A 20,439-nucleotide genomic window follows, 5' to 3' on the forward strand; every position below is an offset into this window, starting at 1 on the left:
AAAACTAGAGGAGGGGGGGGGGGGGGAGGGGGATGAATTATTTTGCAGCCAGGGTAAATAATGAATTTAGTGTGCAGAATATACAGTGATACACCCCTGTGGTAACTTCAAAAAGAGAAATATTATATACTACGGCACAAGATCTTATTTTTAAGATCATCTTGTTTTACCTAGGTCACAATACTTTGTCTAACATCCCCCATACAATTAACTCTTTAATTTCACGACCTTTGTCTGAGATTCTTTATTTTAAATGGTAATGTGTTGCAACTGTTTTGGACCAAAACATTCCCAAAATATTATTATTATTACGTATCTGCTTAGTATCTGAAGTTCAATTTTCAATGTTTTTGGGTTTGGATTCGAACCCATCATCTCCGTGATGCGCCCCAGTTACGTGTTTTTAAACTGTATTTCTTTTTTGACATTAAGTATCTGTAAGAAGGGGGGGGGGGTTAATGCAACCATCTCGTAATCAGTGAGCAAATGGCACTTAATATAATGAATCTTAATAATATTTTATTACCTTAATTTGAAAAATACGAATATAAGGTTTTTTTTAATGCAACCATCTCGTAATCAGTGAGCAAATGGCACTTAGAATTCGAATTTCCATCTGAAATTTTGCATGAGTAATCCTTGGTAGGTCTATTTTCCCTAAATCGAACAAAAAGTTAGAACAGTAACGGCTGGCGGCTCAGCAGTTTTGCCATTTTTCGGCTACCTATTATGCAAATTAGTCACGAAACCTATCTCCACATAATAATCTTGGCCACTCCAAAACGCTATCAAACGGTTCTAGACGGTAGCTGTTGGTACTAGAAGATTTAAAAATGGTTATTGCTATCATTTAACATGAATTAAACCAAAAATATGTTTTGAAAAGTTTATTCCTATGTAATTGATGATGGTTTTACCCTGAAAATAGGCAAAAAACGGCTAAATGGCTGAGCCGCCAGCCGTTACTTTTTCAACTTTTAGTTCGATTTAGGGAAAATAGACCTACCAAGGATTACTCATGCAAAAGTTCAGATCGAAATTCGAATTCTAAGTGCCATTTGCTCACTGATTACGAGATGGTTGCATTAAAAAAAAAACCTTATATTCGTATTTTTCAAATTAAGGTAATAGAATATTATTAAGATTCATTATATTACCTATAGGATCAAAATATTTTTTATACTTTTCGTAAAGCCTTATATTTATAAATTTTGTAAATAGCATATTGCGTTTGATTTGAACATTTTTGAAAAAAACGTTAATAACTATGGTTTTTAGTATAGCATGCAAATCGCCTCGCCAAACTTTTCTACAGATAATTAGAATCGAACAGGCCAAAATTTACTTAAAAACAAACCTTATGATGTAGCATTTTTTCGCACAAATGTATAAGAATAAAAGAAACTTTGTTAAAAATAATTGAATAAAAATTGTATTCATTGCAATAATAAAGATCGTTGATTTCATTCATATTCATATTATTTTTTTTGCTTCCACTTAAACCTATTTCTTGACCTTTAACCCCCCCCCCCCCCAAACTCTTATTTTTAATATCTGAGAAAAACTTATTTTTAACCCCTGTGGGCTCTTTAAACCTTAACCTACTTAACCTAACCTTGTCTTTTTTACAATTAGTTTATTTGTTGTCCAGATGCAATATAAGGGAACCGCCTTATTTTAATTGATATCTCTTTCTTAATATTAACAATATTGGAAGCAGTGTTGCGGAGCCGGGAGCCGTGTAGCCACCATATTGTGCTGGAGCCGGAGCCGTATTTTCGTTAAAAAACGGCTTCGGCTCCGGACTAGATAAATAAAGAGACTTTTTATAAATTATAATTTGGCAACTCTGTTATGTCATGTGCAAATGCCCCTTTTAAGTTTTTCAAGTCCATTATTATCAAAAATTGAACTTTTAAAACCTTCAAAAGTCAAAAATAGACGTGGGGGAAAAAAATATGTCGAGTTTTTCTTGAGCCGCACTAAAATCAAACGGCTCCGCAACGCTGATTGTAAGTGTAGCTACTCTCCTATTTATTTAGAACAGTTTAAGATTTTGTTAATGTATTTGATTAAACAGTTTGGAAAAGTTTAAAAATATTTCTTGGGGTTGTTGAAGTTAATATTTTATTAGATTATTAGTAAAAGAAACACATTTTTAAAAGTTTCTATAGCATTACAAACAGACTGACAGACCTAGCAAACAAAATAGATATACATACAAATTTATGTAAGTTATAGAGTAGCTTTGCTACTAAAATATGATTTATGGTTTACCACTAAAAAATGTAATTGAAAACATTCTTTTTCTTTGCAAAATACAGCATCGTTTTTATTGGTTGATATTGTTCTTGTTATTTGAATCCATTCATAACTTCTTCTTGATGTTTACTTTATTATGTTATCAAACTTTTTAAACAACCCTTGAAAAATATTGTTTGAAATATTCTTTTCTCTCTTTTATTTATTTTTCATTTGATCAAACCATTGACGTCAAAATAAAAGATCGATGCAGGGTTAAAGTTTTTTATAAACAAGTTTAAAATTTTGAATAATTCTTTGTTTCTCATTTTGACTTTGATTGTCAGATTGTTTAAGCTTTTCTTAGCCCTAATATCGGTAAAGAGGGGTGTATATTCTGCACAAGATTCATTTTTTTCTCTGCTGCAAATTTTTTTTCCCCTCAGTTTTTTCTAGCAAGGAAGGGGATAAATAGAAAAATATTTTCAGAACTCTTTATTTTATTCATATTATGCTCTCTTCCACATATATTTTTTTTACCAAAGAGGGGAGAAAAATAGAAAAAAAAAATGCTTTCAGTCCTCTTAATTTTTTTATTTTTTCCCCCCAACCACATATTTTTTATTTTTTTTACCCCCCTCCCCCCCTTAGCCAGGTCAAATTTGCAGAATATACACCCCTGTTTCTGTAGACAAGCATCCTGTTACTTATATATAAAGATAGTTTAAAATCACAAATCATACCCAAAAAATGCTCTGTTAACGGACGAAATAACACTCAAAAAATTATAAATTCTAAATATTGTAAACTCGAGTTTAACAAAACTTAGACTCTGATTTTTTCTTCCTAAAAATCTAAAAATACCTAGTAGGTACTACTACCTATTATATTGGAAATAGGAAAATTACTTCACTTAAACTTCTTTTGACAAGAACAATTGTGTCCATACGTTCTTAAGCAGTGCAGCTTTAAAAGTGTCCATACGTTTATAATAAAAATGCTTTTAAAAATCACTAAACCTTGAAAGTAAAAGTACTTTAAGTTGTTACGGCGTTACATACATACGTGTTTTCACACCTTAGTTATAGAGTCGCTGCGCTACAAAAATTCAAATGTACAATTTGGAAAACCACATGTATGAAAAAAGGGATTGAAATCCTGATAAATTAGCGTATTAATAACCTTTTTAAAAAACTGTAATTGCTTTATTCTATATAAGCGGCTGTACCTTGAGAGGCCTATAGGGGGACACATGAGGTAAAGGGAGGGAGGTAAGCTGACCCTCTACCTTTTTAAATAAAAGATTTTTCATATGACTTTTTAAACATTTCAGGTATTAAATCTCCGGCAGAAGCATTCGCAGCAGCAAAAGATTGTAAATAAACTCATCCACTTCCTTATGGCAGTTGTTCAGCCCAGGTTACAGTTTAATAAATATTAGCGGATGCGTCCATAGCATTTAGCGAGTATGTATGTATTCAAAGGGGTAGTGAAGGACATAAAATAGCATAAAACCATGCTAAGACTTGATCAAAAAGTAAAACAGCCTAAAACCATATAATGATTAATATAAAAATTCCCTTAAATGGAGATCTCACTCAGTTCAGTAGATATCGAAATCTTAAGATACAGACAAAAAAAACTTACTACTTTATATAAAAGGATTTTATTATAAAGATGACAACATATTAAAGTTACTAGCGACTGCACTCCTAAAATCTCTTTGAAGGGGGGGGGGGGGGTGAATTTTACCATCAACTTTTGATATTAGTTTTAAACGCGAATAGTTATTTCTCGCATCGTATTATAAACAGCTTTCCGCGGATATAGAATGTACAATTATAAGATTAAAACCAGGTTATTTTAGCCTCGAGGTGCCGAAGGCACGGGCTGACAAGCTGGATATAATACGATGCTAGACATAGTTTTTTTCGTATGGATGAGATTGATAACCGGTTCCTATCCACCGGATTCGAATGAACACGAGAAACGTTTTTAAAATTTACTGGGAGTGGGAGTAAGTAAAAGGTCTTTGGAATTGCTAGGATTTTTTTTTGGGGGGGGGGGGAATTAAGACCAGTTATCAAAGGAACTTGATGGTCACGTTTTTTTTTCTAAAGAAACTTAATAAACTTAAGTATGATGAAGTTAGTACATACAAGATCCGCATGTAGTCTTTACCAGAGTAATTGAGGCATGATTTGGTATCAATTTGATAGAGCTTCTGAAAACCTGTTTTTATATACAATTTTTATTTTTTTTAGAATGACCACTGGTTTGAAGCGAAGATACGTGCCCGGGACACATTTGGCAATTGACAGTCCGTCCTTCAAGGCCAAGGAGGCGAAGCTGGACTCTGGTGCTGCTGGCCCTGTTATACAGGTATACAGGAACAAACAGGTATACTATACTCCAGGGATATAAAGGGATAAGACAATGGACTATAATTGAAAGATATGCGTAAAATTCTCACTTCTGACGATTAAAAATATTGGACATTAAAGATTAATACAGAATATTTTTTATTGACATTTTACATCTACATGGGGGGGGGGGGAATAAAAAATATGTAGGATAGGGGAGGGGAGGGGGGGTTATGAAGAAATAAACATTCCTGAAAACGTTTTCTTTTTTCTCTCCTTTGATGGAAAAAACAAAAAAATATATGAGAGGGGAAAAAATGAATAAAATAAAGAGCACTGAAAACATTTTGTCATTTCCCCCCCCCCACCCCCCCCCCCCTCCTTGGGGTAAAAAAACTGGAAAGGGAAGGTCCTAATTATAGAAAAGATTCACTTTAAAAAAATACTCATTTTTAAGGACGTAACACACAGTCTCGACGACGGGGAGAACCCTCTGATGTCTCTGCTGGAGGAGGGGGACGATGTGACCTCCCCAATGACGACATCACCCTCCAACATGTCGACAACCTCGTCCTTCATGCCCTCCGTTACTAGTCCCAAGATTGAGATGCCCCAGACGCCGAGGTAAGGTTCAAACATTTATAAGAACTTCCTGGCAGGAGGTGATGTAAGTCCCTAATGGTTCTTACTAAATATTTTCTAAATCTTTATTTGCTAATTCAATCTATAAGTTCGTAGTGTACAAAGTTTTCAACCAATGTTTTAATCTATAGTATGGATAATACTGTTAATAATCACGAGGAAAAAAATAATAATTAATCACCCGTTGTCTTATCCCTTAAAATCCCTGATTTTGAATGAATAATGGAATAATGATTATTTCGATGACTATCAGAAAGTTAGAGTAATCACCCCCCCCCCCCCCCCCCCCTACACACACACATAAAAGTATACTAGAGCTAGCCACGCAACTGAAAAATACAAAATAAAAATAGAAAATCTTGATGGATATAAGATTGCTTTTTCCTCCCACTTATGTTTACAATGTTTCTTATTTTTCATATTCATGCTACTTTGCTTCTAGTAGAGAAGCTATTCTATAATTCACTTTGTCCGTCCGTCCGTAATATATTTCTCGTCTGCTATTTAAGACAAACTGCTGATTTTTATTGGAGAAAATACCACTAACCAAAGAACATCCATTATACAACTTTTTTGGACCGTCTGTCTGTCTATTTGCTTCAAAATACATATTTGTAAAGGTTTTGTGATTTTCTTATATTCATTTTTCTTTCTCCCCCTCTAGCATATGACAACTGAACATATTATCTATACTTCACTTAGGCCGTTTGTCCCTTCGTGATATTTTTGTGCTTTACTACTTATGATTATTGTAATTCTTGGTTCTTAATATTTTCCTCACAATTCCAACTATTTTCCGGGAGTAATAATAGATCTAGTTTTCATCTAATAAAATAAATATTGTAAATATTATGTTAATAGAGACTATTAATAAACTATTTAATGGCTTTGACCATCGATAAGTATACTTTTATATAAAACAGAATAAGCTAACGTGAACTATGTTTCAATATTTTGTAAAAATTGGTTTTATTTTTACTCTTGAAGTACCCTTTGGATCTAATGCAGTTCACGGTAAAATATTGCTGGTAAGCAATATTTCCAAAAATCTATGAATTTTAAAGGCTGCTAGCGGCCAAACGGCTGAACGTACAGATCATACCCGCACACCATTTTAAGCGGCATAAGAAGGCCTACAAATAATCTGAAATAGCCAAGATCCAATTATGCACAGGGAAAGCTTCACTGAAGAAAAAACGCGTCAAATAGGTCTTTTTCGCGCTTTTCTCTGCACTGCGAGATAATTATGCATTATTGATTTATGGCTATTTCAGATTATTTGTAGGCCATCTTATGCCGCATAAAACAGTGTGCGGGCATGATCTGTACTTTAAGCCTGTGGCAGCTAGCAGCCTTTAAAATTCATAGATGTTTAGAAATATTGCTTACTTGCAATATTTTACCGTGAACTGCAGTAGATCCTACCCTTTAATACAACATCAAAAGAAAGTTTACTAAAATTGAAAAATATATAATAGTACTTTAAGTCCTAAATAGTAAATAGCACAGCTTTAGATATTAACAATGCTTTAGATGATAATATGACAAGGATGAAAACATCCATAAGTAGCATAACAGAAATAAGCTATGCAAATACTAAATAGGGACAAAGCAATTTAAAGAGTGTGTTGTAATTTGGTAAATCAAGAATACATTGATTGGGGGGGGGGGGGACACGAAACTTTTTACATGAACTTTTATATATTTTTTTGTATTTATAGCATGATTGACAGACCAACGTACCAAGTAAATATAAAAAATCTTCACACACCCAAAAATGCATCCGTCTGACAGACAAAGTGAAGCTTTGCTTCTAAAAATTAAACTTCTGTGTATCTTTGTATTTGTCTGCCCAGCGCTAAAGTAGATTTGTTAATACAACTTGGTGGACATAATCATTTTAATACTCCAACATAGATACAGTCAGACCATTCTTACAGAAAAGCTGCGCATCAAAAAAATAATCAAAAACCTGAAAAAATTATCATTTTTAAGGGTTACATCAACTACAAGCACAGTTGCTCATATTTCTGAATTTTTTCCGCCCACTACTAGAAGGTTTGTTAAGTGTTGTTTTTTGTGTTTTTTTTTATAGACTTTGGACAGTTTGCTTTCATTTGAAAATCATCAAGGGCACTTTTTGCCCATAATTAATGTTTTAGCATAGAATTTGCTTCTTATGCTTGAAATTAACTTCTAAAATAATGCGATTTTCTGCTTTTCTTTGTGTTCTTATTTTTGTTGTGTTTATGTTCTATCAAATCAATCCACAATCTGTACTGGTTAAGACTTGGACAGAACCTGTTTTACATACTAGTGGTTTGGCTGTGCCCCTGGCATCTAGAAACTTTGTATTTAAAGGTGGGGATTGGGGAAAGGAAAATTAGCTTAAAACCATCCCAATACTTAATCTAAACATATATAGCCTAAGACAATCATGGGATCTATATTAAGCAGGTATCTAAATGAATAGGACAATGGTCGATTCATTAATGTACATCCCCAATTATGATACTCAAAATTGCCAATTCTGTATATTACAGTTAGTGGTTGAAACGTTTGCAAATTCAACCTTCGAATTTAACAAACAAATCAAAATTAAATGAAATAAAAATCCTCAAAGTTGTTAAGCCAAGGAATTTCCTCTGTTATTATAAACTTTCTATATGTAATAGAATTGATATGTTCTGGGTGTACTTAAATATTGCCAGTAAAAAAAAACTAGGCTATGTCAAATTATTAATTATAAGATGTCAAATACTAATAGATTGCAAGATTAATATTAAACACATTGTAGCTTATTTTTTTTTTTCATTCATGAGCCAAAAATAACTTGTTGAACTTAGTTTTATAAGAATGTGTTAGTGTTAATGTTTATTCAGAGCAGTGTTAGAATCTAAAATTTTAAGGCCACTACATAATATTTTAAGAATACAGGGCTGCTCCACTATAGTCCCGGGGTATTGAATTAGCCAAAATTATGCAAGCACAGAATTTAAAAACCTTTTTCTACCAGGAGATATTATCACCACCCCCCCCCCCCCCCCTCTTTTTTTGAAGAAAACATAATTTTGTTTATTAAGATTTTCTGTAATTAAGTTAAGGGGTTCTATTTTCGAAATATTAAGGGGATATTAGACATTAAATCTTATTAACACACTCTCCTTCGTGTGCTTAAAAACTGTGGCCACCATTATTAGATCTTGATTGGATTATACAAACAAATTAGAAGTATCTAAACTTTTTAACCATTAATTTTGGTCTACAGAAGGGGTATTATTGTTTAATATATTAGGGGTTGATTATCACTACATATTACGTTTATTGTCTTATCCCCTAAGATCCCTGATTATTTGAGACTTTGCGGATTTTTTTAACCTGAGGTTTTGAAGAATCACCATGAAGATTTTCCCCCCTTGATCCTGCAATTAAAAGTTTGTTTAACTTGGATTATATTGTCTTTAGGATGGTGCTAAGAAATTTTATTTATTACAGTTACTGTAAAATATTTACTTATTATAGTCTTCTATTTTATTGTGATAGCAGCATGATACAATAATGTTAAGAATCTATTGTTGTACCGCAAGAAATCTCAGTATAGTCATGTAATGTGTACTGTCTTTAGCCCAGGGATTTTGGGATATGACAAGACTCCCATGATTATAATAAACAAAAGTACCCTTTGCAAAAATTAAAGTTATTGGTGGAAAAGTTAGGACACTGTCACTAATGTTTTGTACTATCATTACTTCATTTTAGTTGTCTATTTAAATTTTAGAGGATAGGGGTAATTTTTTTCTAGGAGCTATTTTTCTTGTGAGGGTTTTGGTACCCTCCCACAAAATCGATCCAGCGGTTAACGAGATTCTTTGATGCAGACCCGCAGACAATAAGGATGCAGTTTTTTTTTCATGGATTTTTGCTTCTAGATACGATGTAATAACATGACGTAAAAATGTTATAGAATTTTTGGAAATATGCTAAGTTGTTATGATTACATTTTAATAGGAAATAAATCTCCCCATGCAAGTTATAGATAACATGACATCCACTTTCTAAATAGTGTAGCTACTTTATAATTAGGTTTAATCGTCCTCGTGAATAGGATATGTATAAATGCTTGTTTATAAATCGACAATGCCCACAATAAATGACGAAATATATAGGTTGAGTTCCTTTTTTTGTCATAGTAATTTTTTTTAGGGGTACTCGATGCAGAGGGGGAGTGGGGGGATTAAAATGACCCACTCCACTTTCAATTTTTAGTTTTAAAAAGAAAAGAATTAATGCAATAAATTTCGAGGAGGGGCATTTTCCTCTTGTAGGGTGGAGGTACCTTCCCTAAAAAACAGTTATAAACCTAAAGCCACAAAAGAAGCTTCACTGTTAAGGAGAACCATATCAGTACTGTGGTTTGCAAATATTCTGTTTCTTTTTTACAAAGATTATTCGCTTAAAAAAACAATGCTTAACCAAAATAATAAAAGAACATTTAAGTATCATAACTCGGTTAATGTACTTTGTGGAATTATCCCTTTAGCTTGTTGACATTAAAAGGTTATATAGATTTTAAAATCATCTGAATAGAGATTAGATGTTAGTTTTCCTCAAATAATAAAATTATCAATTTTAAAATCATTTATTATCGTTTTAGTTTAGAATTTAAATTTGAATAATATTTGTTTCGAAACCATACGTCAATTATTTTGTATGAATGATTTTTCTAGGATATGAATTCATTCAAAATTGATAGTTATAATAATGTATTTCAATGACCTAAAGACTAGCAGAAATCAGAGTTTCGTTGTCTTTCCCCTTTTTCAAAAATAAAAATAAGGTGTGTTTGTTTTGTTTGTTTATTACTTTAGGTCAGGTTAGTTCAGGAAAATTGTGTATTTGGTAGCTCCTCATATATAGCCCAGGTGGGTTAAAGCCATCACAAGAGTTGGATATATAAAAAAAACACCCCCCCCCCCCTTCTTGTTTTTAACTTGTGTCAAAATAGGATAGGGGTGTATCAGTTCTCAATAGGCACTTTGTGAGCAAGAACCTTTTTGTAAAGGTTCTTATATTAGAATTACTCATCATTATCCTTCTACTAAAGTAACAGGATGTTTGTTTGTGTGTCTGTACCGAAGTATCTCGCTAACCGCTAAACCGATCGGGTTCTCCTTAACAGGGTAGATTCTCATAGGTCCTGGGAAGGTTTAAAACTATTTTAGGGGAGGGTACCACCACTCTTCCAAGAGAAATCACAATAAAATCGAAAAAAAATGAAATATTCCTGCCGCATAGTGTCGCTAGCGTATGAATGTCTCTACGTAGCGTAGTAGAGCTGCGTAGAAACATGAATTTAACAGCTGATTGACCATAGACAAATTATTTTTCAAATTAAATATTTAAAATAAAAAAAAAACATTTAAATGCCACTAGAGGCCTCTAGGGGCGTAGCCGCTACTATTATCATAAAATGGGTAAATTTTTTGCGTATTTCTCATAAAGTTGGGTGTAACTTTATAGTCAAATGCTCTTATCAAGTCAAGCTGTTCTTAAAAATGACCATTTCATATACATACATTAGGTCATAACACACAACTTTACGGAAAAATACGCCAAAAAAATGACCCCCTTAAAATTTTAGGTCAGTGGACACCTATATCGACTCCCCGCCGCCCACAATGGTACAGACAAGCAGTGTTATCCCCCCTACCAGTGTGGTGCAGGACAAGTATAGGCTGGTCAACCCGGCAGCAGTCAATTCTGCCATTGTACAGGTATTTATCTATCTGTTTATCTAACTATCTATCTAAATAACTAACTAACTACAGGGGTGTATATTCTGCACAACATTTATTTTTTTTCCCTGCTGCAAATTTTTTTGCCTCCTGGTTTTTTCATATTATCCCCCCTCTTGCATAGGTATTCTTTTAGTTTTTTACACCAAGGAGGGAAGAAAAATTGAAAAAAAATGTTTTCAGGTGTCTTTTAGTTTTTACATTTTTTCCCCCCAATCACTTATTTTTTAATGTATTTTTCAATGTGCCCTTTAGTTATTGGAAAGTTAATATATTCTAATCTCGTCTCATAACCACGGCATAACAAAAGACATACAAAACTGTCCCTTCTTTTGCTATGTCAGAAACATGACACATTAAAAGTAATCCAATTTAGGCGGTCTCAGTCAATATTTATTATCGAAACTGAAAAAAAAAATTAAAATATTATCTAAAATACATTTTTTTTTATGTTTATTTATATATAAACAACCCAGATAAACTTATATCCAATTTCTATTTATGAAATGCACTATTTTGAAATGTGTCACATAAAAGGAATATTTTTATGTATTTCTATTCTTAGAGATTTATTTTTATTTCTCTTATAGTACAGATGCACTGCATTTTGTTTACTATACACATGTAAATTTAATCAATTTATTCGATTATTAATACGAAGGAAGAGGTTTTAAAGTATGGCTTTGAATCCGGTTAATTTCAACTGGTCCTAAGCCATACTAAAAAACCATGTATAGTATTTTTTTATCTATTAGCAGCTTTAACCAACAACTGAATTAATTAGGAAAAATCTTTTGTTAGGGTGATTTTGGGGGGCAACACATCGTAGTTAAGACGACCTTTTATCTGCCCCCAAATATTATTTTGATTTAATTTGCTTGTTGGATATACCTTATTCTGGATCTATCTAACTTAAAACAAAATATATTTATTAAAAAAACATAATGTTTTTTTTATCTGTCTAGAATCCAGTGAATACAATGACAAGTACGTCCACGTCCAACAATACAGATAAGGTAAGAACTTGATGCATGTAGTTGTCCGCTAATACGTTAATACATTATTAGTATAGTTAATTATTTTTTCCCTTTTCATGCATTTGATGCAACTGATTTTTTCCTCGTACATATATCTTTATTTAGCATAAATTTAACCATTAACATGACTGTGAGGTGTAAAACAACATTGCTCTTATTCGTGCATAGTCCCTTCCTATTCTTTCCTAGTTAACTTGCTCTTGTTCCCTTCAACTTTTTCCTACTTGTGTAAGAGTTAATGACCTTTAGGATGCAAAAAAGTAAAGAATAATTTCATAATATTCTTAGAATGTGTGTTTTATAGCAAACTTAATTATGGTTTGTGTAATTAAGCTATTCAAAACTTTGGATTTTTTCAAACTTCAAAAATTGAACAAAAAAAACTTTAGGACAATTAGTAGCAAAACTACCCTTTAAATCATCCACTTAGACATTGGCTGCACCATTTAATTATCTTACTTTGCCTAACCCACTTTTTGATGTCTTTTGGGATAAAGGTGCACTTTTTTTTACTTCTTTCACCAATTTCTCGTCAATTGCATGGCCCTTGGGACCTTTTAAACTGTAGCCTCAAAATAATTATGTTAGATCGTAAGTTTTAGAAAATAAATTCTATGCGGGTTTGTGTGTCTTTATATGAAAGAACCATATAAAATTCAAATGAGCATCAGTCTTAACTTGTCTTGTTAATTTTTGTTTATTGCTAACTAGGGTTGGGCCGGATACTTTTTTGGCCGGATACCGGATACCGGATATCCGGCTGATTTCAAATGCCGCATATCCGGTAACCGGCCGGATATCCGGCCAACGCCGGATATCCGGCAAATATCCGGTTATCCGGCCATATTACCGGATATCTGACAGGATAACCGGCTAAATTACCAGATATTAAAGTAGTAAACAAAAATTTCTTCAGAAATCTTTATAAATTTACATAAAGTTAAACTTATTCAGAAAAAATGTTCTTCTAGCTTCAATAATAAGAAAATTATAGCCATTTAAGATTTTAAAAAGCAGAGATTTTTGGTGTAAAGTATAAAAAATTATAGAGCCGGATATCCGGCCGGATAGTTTCAATATCCGGTATCCGGCCGGATATTGAAAATGGCCGGATATCCGGCCACATCGGATATCTGGCCCAACCCTATTGTTAACTACTCAAGTAACTCTATTCTAATAATGGCATGGCTACAGTATAGTTATTATATTTAATATCATCTCAAATGATTTTAGACTCAGAGACCTGCACTGAATAGAGAGATAAGCAAAGAAGATTTTGATCTAGATATCAATAACATGCAGGCTGAGCTAGATAATCTCAAGGTACCTAAATAGATAGATAGTTGGACAGAAAGTAGATTTTAATCTAGATATCAATAACATGCAGGGTGAGTTAGATAATCTTAAGGTATATAATTATATAGATAGTTGGATAGAAAGGAGATTTTGATCTAGATATCAATAACATGCAGGCTGTGCTAGAAAATCTTAAGGCACATAATTAGATAGATAGTTGGATAGAAAAAAAAATTGTGGTCTAGATATCAATAACATGCAGGCTGAGCTAGATAATTTTAAGGTACCTAATTAGATAGATAGTTGGATAGAAAGTAGATTTTGATCTAGATATCAATAACATGCAGGCTGAGCTAGATAATCTTAAGGTACCTAATTAGATAGATAGTTGGATGGAAAAAAGATTAATATCTAGATATCAATAACATGCAGGCAGAGCTAGATAATCTTAAGGTATCTAGTTAGATAGATAATTGGATAGAAAGAAGATTATGGTTTAGATATCAATAACATTCAGGCTGAGCTAGATAATCTTAAGGTACATAAGGGAGGGGGGGGGGGGGTTAATGCAACCATCTCGTAATCAATGAATAAATGGCACTTAGAATTAGAATTTCGATCTGAAATTTTGCATGAGTAATCCATGGTAGGTCTATTTTTCCTAAATCGAACAAAAAGTTGAAAAAGTAACGGCTTACTAGGTTTCGTGATAATTTGCCTTGAAAATAGTTTTAAAAATGGCTAAACGGCTGTGCCGCCAGCCGTTAGCCATTACTTTTCCAACTTTTTGTTCAGTTTAGGGAAAATAGACCTACCAAGGATTACTCATGCAAAATTTCAGATCAAAATTCGAATTCTAAGTGAGGAAGATTATGGTCTAGATAATGATATCAATAGCTTGATTGTCTTAATGTACCTAATTAGATAGAAAATTTATATTATAGATATTCTTTAAAAAATTGCAACTAGGTACCAAGTCTGATAAACAAATTAAGATGGATTTCATATTCATAATCATCATACATTTATACACAATATAGAAAAGGAAATGAAGTAGAGAAACATTTATTTCAAATATCTAGAATTTTGATTAGGTAGGTATCATGTATGAAGAAAGATTTGAAGGTAAATAGAAAAGGCACAAAACAACTCATACATTTATTTTTCAGGATATTTTATCTGGTCAAATAACTTTAGACTCCAGTTTGGTCTCTTCTCTATTTAATCCTGAGGTTTGTATTCCAATCATTTCATAAGTGTATAGATAATAGATATGTCCATTAGTTGCGCTGCAATATCAATTTAACTATATGATAAAATACTTTTGAATTTATAAAAGGTTAATATTACCTAGCCCTCTTTCACGTACGGCACTTTAATTGCTTGTCATTTTTACTTTTTTTTACACACTCAGGATTCTTAACTATTAGGCATATTTACTTATACTGACGAACGGACGGTCATAGCGATAGAGTAACTGCGCAACTAAGCATAGAACAAAATTTACCATTTGTAGAATAGATTTGCAACTAATAATTCAAAAACAACAAAGAGAGATTAATTTATAATAATCTATGTTTTGTTCAAATTTCAAACGTGAGAATTAGAGAATCCATAGAATTATAAAAAATCTGCTAAGCAACCAGTTTAAAATCGTTGAACTTATTAAATATGACGTTTTTTAGATGAAATCATATAATGATCTATAACAATAATTATGAACTATTTAAAATGCATCAACATTAACATATCTTGATAATCTACGTGTTTACTGTTTAAGTTTACTAAAACGTCAATTCTAATTATTAAAAGCGAAGCTTTTCTATAATTAGGGTCGGTCCGTCCGTACGTCCGTAACAGAAAGATAGCTTTCTTCGTTAATTTAGGCCTGTTAGAGATGTCATATCGATTTCATGATGATTCCTGTGGTAGTTAGGTACGATTTAGAAAGCGTAGCAACTCTATAATCATTATCACAATGTCCGTACGTCCATTTTAAACATGTTGATCTTTTACTTTTTTAACAACAAATTTTTATGTGATCTAACAATCCGATTGATCTGATTTTTGGTACCTGTACTGATTCCTGGGACAACAAAGCACAATATTATAAGCGAAGCAACTTTATAATCAAGTCCTAAAAATGCGGGTATGTCCATAAACATTATTCTGTATCAAGCAGTTTTTCAACAAATTTACTTAAATTTTGGTTCGACTCTTATACATTTATATTCTGATACTATACAAGTGTTAATGTCCGTTTGTCCTACCGTTTCAGTGCTTCGCTTTTATGGATGTTGTCATCCTTGTTAAATATCAAATCATTTTTATATTATATCTTTTTTTTAATGTTCATTTATCTGATTTTTTTAGAGAATTAGTTTTATGAATGTTATCATTCTTGTTTACTGTCGTAAATAATTTCAATATGTAAACAAAAATAAACAAGGATGACGACATCCATAAAAGCGAAGCTCTGAAACGATATGACAGACGAACATTAACTTTTGTTGAGTGTTAGAACTGAATATACAAAATATGAAAATATAAGGTTTAACAAAATTATTCGTAAATTTGTTGCAAAACTTATTAAATACAGAATTCTGTTTAAGGGCACACTGACCTTTTTAATACTTGATTATAGAGATGCTTCGCTCATAATATTGTACCTTGTTGTAATAGGAATCAGTAATAAAAAATCAGACTAATCGGATGATTTTATCACATAAAAAATTGTTATTAAAAAAGTAAAAAAATCAACATGTTTAAAATGGACATACGGACATTCTGGTAACGATTATAGAGTTGCTACGCTTTCTTAATCGTACCTAACTACTACAGGAATCACCATGCAAAGTTTGAAATCAATAGGACAATTCTAACATGCCTAAATTAACGAATAAAAGTTAACTATTTCGGACGGACGGACGGACCGACCCTAATTATAGAAAAGCTTCGCTTTTAAAAATACCTATCATTTGTTTTTTTAAAGATGTTCGTATTCCTTTTAAGCGCAGCTACTTCATAAGTATGGTTTGTTCGTCCGTCTATCTCTCCTTCAGCCTCCCACACTCGTTAGGCATCACTCCCTCACCTCTCTTTATCTGCCCTTCTTTCTCTCTCCTTTTTTTTATATCAATTTTCTATCTATTCAATCTCTCTGTCCCTATCTTACAAACCCAGGAGAGAGAGGGGACAATGGGCTGTTTATTACACTAGTCCCCAAAGTTTTATAGTAACTTTTCTTATTCGTTTGTTTAACAATTTTGGGGACTTGAGTGAATTTAGATTGTTTGGTTTATTAAGTTGAGTGTTTAAACGTTTCAAACACTAATTTTGATATACAGAAGGGTTAACTTTGTGTATCATCATAAGGGTTGTACATCAATTTATCGTTCATTGTCTTATCCCTTTAGATCCTTTACCCACAACGTTAAACAATAAATAATTTTGCAGGAGAACCATCCAAATCTGAGCGGATTTAATTACAACAACTTGCCCAACAATATTACCATCAATGCTGACGGCTTTGAGGACATGCATCAGGTGGGGATTTTATATTAGGAGCGCAGCTACTGTTCATCATATTTCGTCTGTTTGATTAACGTTATATTATTCCACTAGCAGGTATGCTACTATATAGATCCAAGGTCAGAACATTATGATAACGATTATAGAGTTGCTACGATTTCTATATCGTACCTAGCTACTACAGAAATCATCATGCAAAGTTTGTAATCGATAGGACAATCTAACATACCTAAATTAAGGCTATCTGTTAGGGATGGACGTACTGACCAACCATGATTATAGGAAAGGTCAGAGAAAAAAATTTGGGGGGTAGTCATATTTTTTCTTAAGGGTTATTTCTCTTTGGAGTGTTGTGTTACCCTTCCACAACATAGTGATGGACCTACATGACGCCTCACTGTAAAGGAAAACCATATCGGTTCAGCTAGCGGAGAGATCTAAAGCTACATACACGCAGGCAGAAATCCTGTTATTGTTATATAAGGATCAATCAAGTGTATTTGTTACTTTAGTAACTCGATCTTCATACAATAATGTTCACTAGCGAATGCTCTCCTAGCATCTAGGGACTCTATATTCGAAGAAAGGTTGAAGACAGAAAAATAGCCTAAAACCGTACCTACCCAGCCATTTTATAAAAATAAAATAGCCTAAAACCATCCCAAAACCAATATGTAGCTACACGGTAAAGGAGGACTATATCGGTTCAGCGGTTAGCGAGATCCTTTGCTACAGACAAAAAAAGCTTATTACTTTATATATTAGGAGGATGTATCGGCCATTGATCTATCCCTAAATATATTCAAGTAATAGATGTCTTAGTTATGGAGGGAGTTAGGGATGTTGCACTGTAAATTAAATTGGGACCAACAGTTTTATTTATAAGTTATCTAATTTGTTGACTTAAAAATTGTAGGACTTTTTATTGAATTATAATTGGAAAGTACAACAAACCAGTGGTGTTCTAATTTTTCAACTAACAATTTTAATCTGCCAATTAATCGTCCATTGTCTTATCCCTTAAAATCTCTGCAATAGTGTCTAAATATGAAAACGTATAAAAGGTTGACATTATCTCAAAACTATTTGGATATTTTTCTAATAGAAAATATTATTGAGTATTAATTAGTCATATTTAATATTATATTTATTACGTATTTATCATGATAAAAATAGTATATTTTTAGATTTTGCATAAATTTTTAGGCATTATGGTTTCTTTTTCATTTGCGCGTCTTCTTATATTTATAGCTTTCAATTACGTAAGGATGTTTAGTTTTCCTTTACGGGTATCCGACTTTAAAAACGTTTTTATTTCCAGATTTTTAATTTAGAGCAGCCTTTTTAGGAATATACTTAAGTAAACGTAACTTCCTATAAATTGATGCATATTTTTTTTGAACGCATTAGAAGTTTGTAAAAGGAAAATCATCTAAAAAAGGCCAACAAAGTTTTAGGCCAACAAATGGCGATAGTTTAAAAAGTTTAAAGAAATCGCAAACGCGGGAAAAAAGACATTTTATGTTATTTTATATTTATTTAATTTCAACATATGAACATAATATAATAAATGCATGGTTAATTATTAAATGCCAAAAGTAAAATAATTTTTTCATTGTTGGTCTTCATTACATCGCGCGGTTTATTTCGTTACCTATTGCAATGGATATTGAATATATGGATATTGTGAGAGGTTCTCGCATATCCTGATAAGATGTTTCAACCAGCTGACTAACGATAACCCCACTTCCCCATGACTTTACCCCATCCTTCCCTTACCATAGAGAAACGTGTTGACTAAGTTAGCAACCTAAATGGACGAAAAGGATTCCCCTGTCAATTAGGGTTGGGTCGGATACTTTTTTGACCGGATACCGGATATCCGGCTTATTTCTAATGCCGGATATCCGGTTCCGGCCGGATATCTGGCCAACTTTCGATATCCGACAATTTACCGGATAGTTTTAATATCCGGTATCCGGCCGGATATTGAAAATTGTCGGAAAACCGGCCAAACCGGATATCCGGCCCAACCCTACGTCAATATATCCACATATTCTATATCCATTCCTAGTTCCCACCGCGTAATTCCTTCTTGCGCGCATAACGCTTCCTGGCCTTGACCTTCTTGCGATATTTTCTCTGGTACTCTCTTCTCTTGGCTCTTTCCTTCAGCTTTTTAGCAATTTCTTCCTGTAATTAAACAAAGATTATAACAACCACAAAAGAAATTATTATTAGACAAATGAATATGCACAAATTGTATCTCTGTGCGTACCTAAGGATCTCGCTAACCGCTATAGTGCACTAAAGTGATACATTTTCATTTACAATGTAGATTCTAATAGGTCCTGGGAAGGTTGGGTTTATAGCTAGATGCCCCGCCTAAAATATTGTATATTGTGTTCTAGGAATCATTGTTTCTAAAATCTGTTGAATAGTACAAAAATATCATACAAAAAAAAAGTTGTCTAAAAAGCTGAAAATAAGCCATTTTTATATAGATGCACGGCCTTTTTGATAACTATTGTAGAGTTGCTACGCTTTCTAAATCATACTTAATTGTTACAGGAATCATTAACTAAAGTTTAAATTCGATAGGACATGTCTAAATTAACTTAAAGAGCTAACCGTGACCTAACACTTACGGACGGTTCGATCGTAATTACAGAAAAGCTTTGCTTTTAAAAATACTTACAAATATAGGCAACAATTGCTCATCCATAATCCCTTTCTTGGAGGTGCCAGCACTCTTTATTTTCTTCTTAGAAGTATCAACCAAAGCAGTTGGCTCAGTAGAGGTTGATGTACTCATTTTGTTGACAGGTGCTTATTCTTGTAAATTTAAAATTAAACTGAAGAAATTGTTGAAATAAGACTGTATTTATAGCAACCGTAGCATGATAGAGAGGGAAGAAGAAAAACGTCCCGCCCCTTTTTAACCCATATGATATTTTACCTTTACTATTTGTAAATATTGGGGGGGGGGGGGAGGATTTAAGATCAACCATGCCGTTACTTCCTGTCGGTCGCTATGAGATTTAAACCTTTAAAACGTGAGAATGAAAGGATTACCTTGAAAAAAATATTTATAAAGGCTAAAGATTGGGCGGAGATTTTTTGGATTTGTTTATGAGTAGCTCATGAATTAAAGTTAGATATACAATTTTATTAAAGCCTTTGCTTACATGGCTGTAAATTTGTATTAAAATTAATTAATACAAGGAGATTTAGCTGCAATAATGTCCTTTATCGTCGTAGGAATCAGTATTTCTAAAATGTTCAAGACTGTTATTAATTAAAATTGCTAAATACGTAGATAATAAGAGTTAACTTTTCTCTTACATAAATTCTTATGTAAGATTTAAATTAGTAGGACAATTCTTACATGTCTAAATTTATTATCTATAATGGATATGAGATGTAGAAATGATTTCTTTTAAAAATATTGTGGATTTTGGACTACAAATGAGTAAAAGTGTGGATATTCTACTACTCTAGGGAAATGTGTGTGGAAACTAACAGAGAGAGAGA

At 32.6% G+C, this 20,439-nt stretch overlaps 2 protein-coding genes and 1 long non-coding RNA gene across 14 annotated transcripts in view; 1 reads left to right on the top strand and 2 right to left on the bottom strand.

The window, feature by feature from the left end:
- l(1)G0004 (RNA-binding protein pno1) overlaps nucleotides 1–20,439 on the bottom strand; it is a 185,813-nt gene that overhangs the window by 103,575 nt on the left and 61,799 nt on the right. The window lies entirely within an intron of this gene.
- The window catches only part of Hsf (Heat shock factor), a 37,714-nt gene that overhangs the window by 9,374 nt on the left and 7,901 nt on the right, over nucleotides 1–20,439 (top strand). For 5 of the 12 annotated variants that reach the window (XR_013874131.1, XR_013874132.1, XR_013874134.1 and 2 more), the window contains exons 9-17: nucleotides 3,575–3,660; nucleotides 4,506–4,641; nucleotides 5,062–5,228; nucleotides 7,242–7,304; nucleotides 10,888–11,020; nucleotides 12,007–12,057; nucleotides 13,312–13,401; nucleotides 14,544–14,606; nucleotides 16,831–16,920. Coding sequence is in view for 4 of the 12 variants with exons in the window: in XM_080146482.1 (XP_080002608.1) it covers nucleotides 3,575–3,660; nucleotides 4,506–4,641; nucleotides 5,062–5,228; nucleotides 7,242–7,304; nucleotides 10,888–11,020; nucleotides 12,007–12,057; nucleotides 13,312–13,401; nucleotides 14,544–14,606; nucleotides 16,831–16,920 (879 nt within the window). In the remaining 8 variants the exon portion in view is untranslated. The remainder of the gene's footprint in view (nucleotides 1–3,574; nucleotides 3,661–4,505; nucleotides 4,642–5,061; nucleotides 5,229–7,241; nucleotides 7,305–10,887; nucleotides 11,021–12,006; nucleotides 12,058–13,311; nucleotides 13,402–14,543; nucleotides 14,607–16,830; nucleotides 16,921–20,439) is intronic. The other 7 variants (XR_013874137.1, XR_013874138.1, XM_080146485.1 and 4 more) reach the window with 3 other exon arrangements.
- On the bottom strand, nucleotides 18,934–19,759 carry LOC145304178 (uncharacterized). The gene is made up of 2 exons (XR_013874013.1): nucleotides 19,604–19,759; nucleotides 18,934–19,098 (listed from the first exon to the last, which is right to left on the bottom strand). It is a non-coding gene; the product is annotated as an uncharacterized LOC145304178 (long non-coding RNA).

Source organism: Acartia tonsa, chromosome 13, assembly GCF_053477335.1.
Source record: "Acartia tonsa isolate MP-2025a chromosome 13, ASM5347733v1, whole genome shotgun sequence".
NCBI classification, from domain to species: Eukaryota; Metazoa; Arthropoda; class Copepoda; order Calanoida; family Acartiidae; genus Acartia; species Acartia tonsa.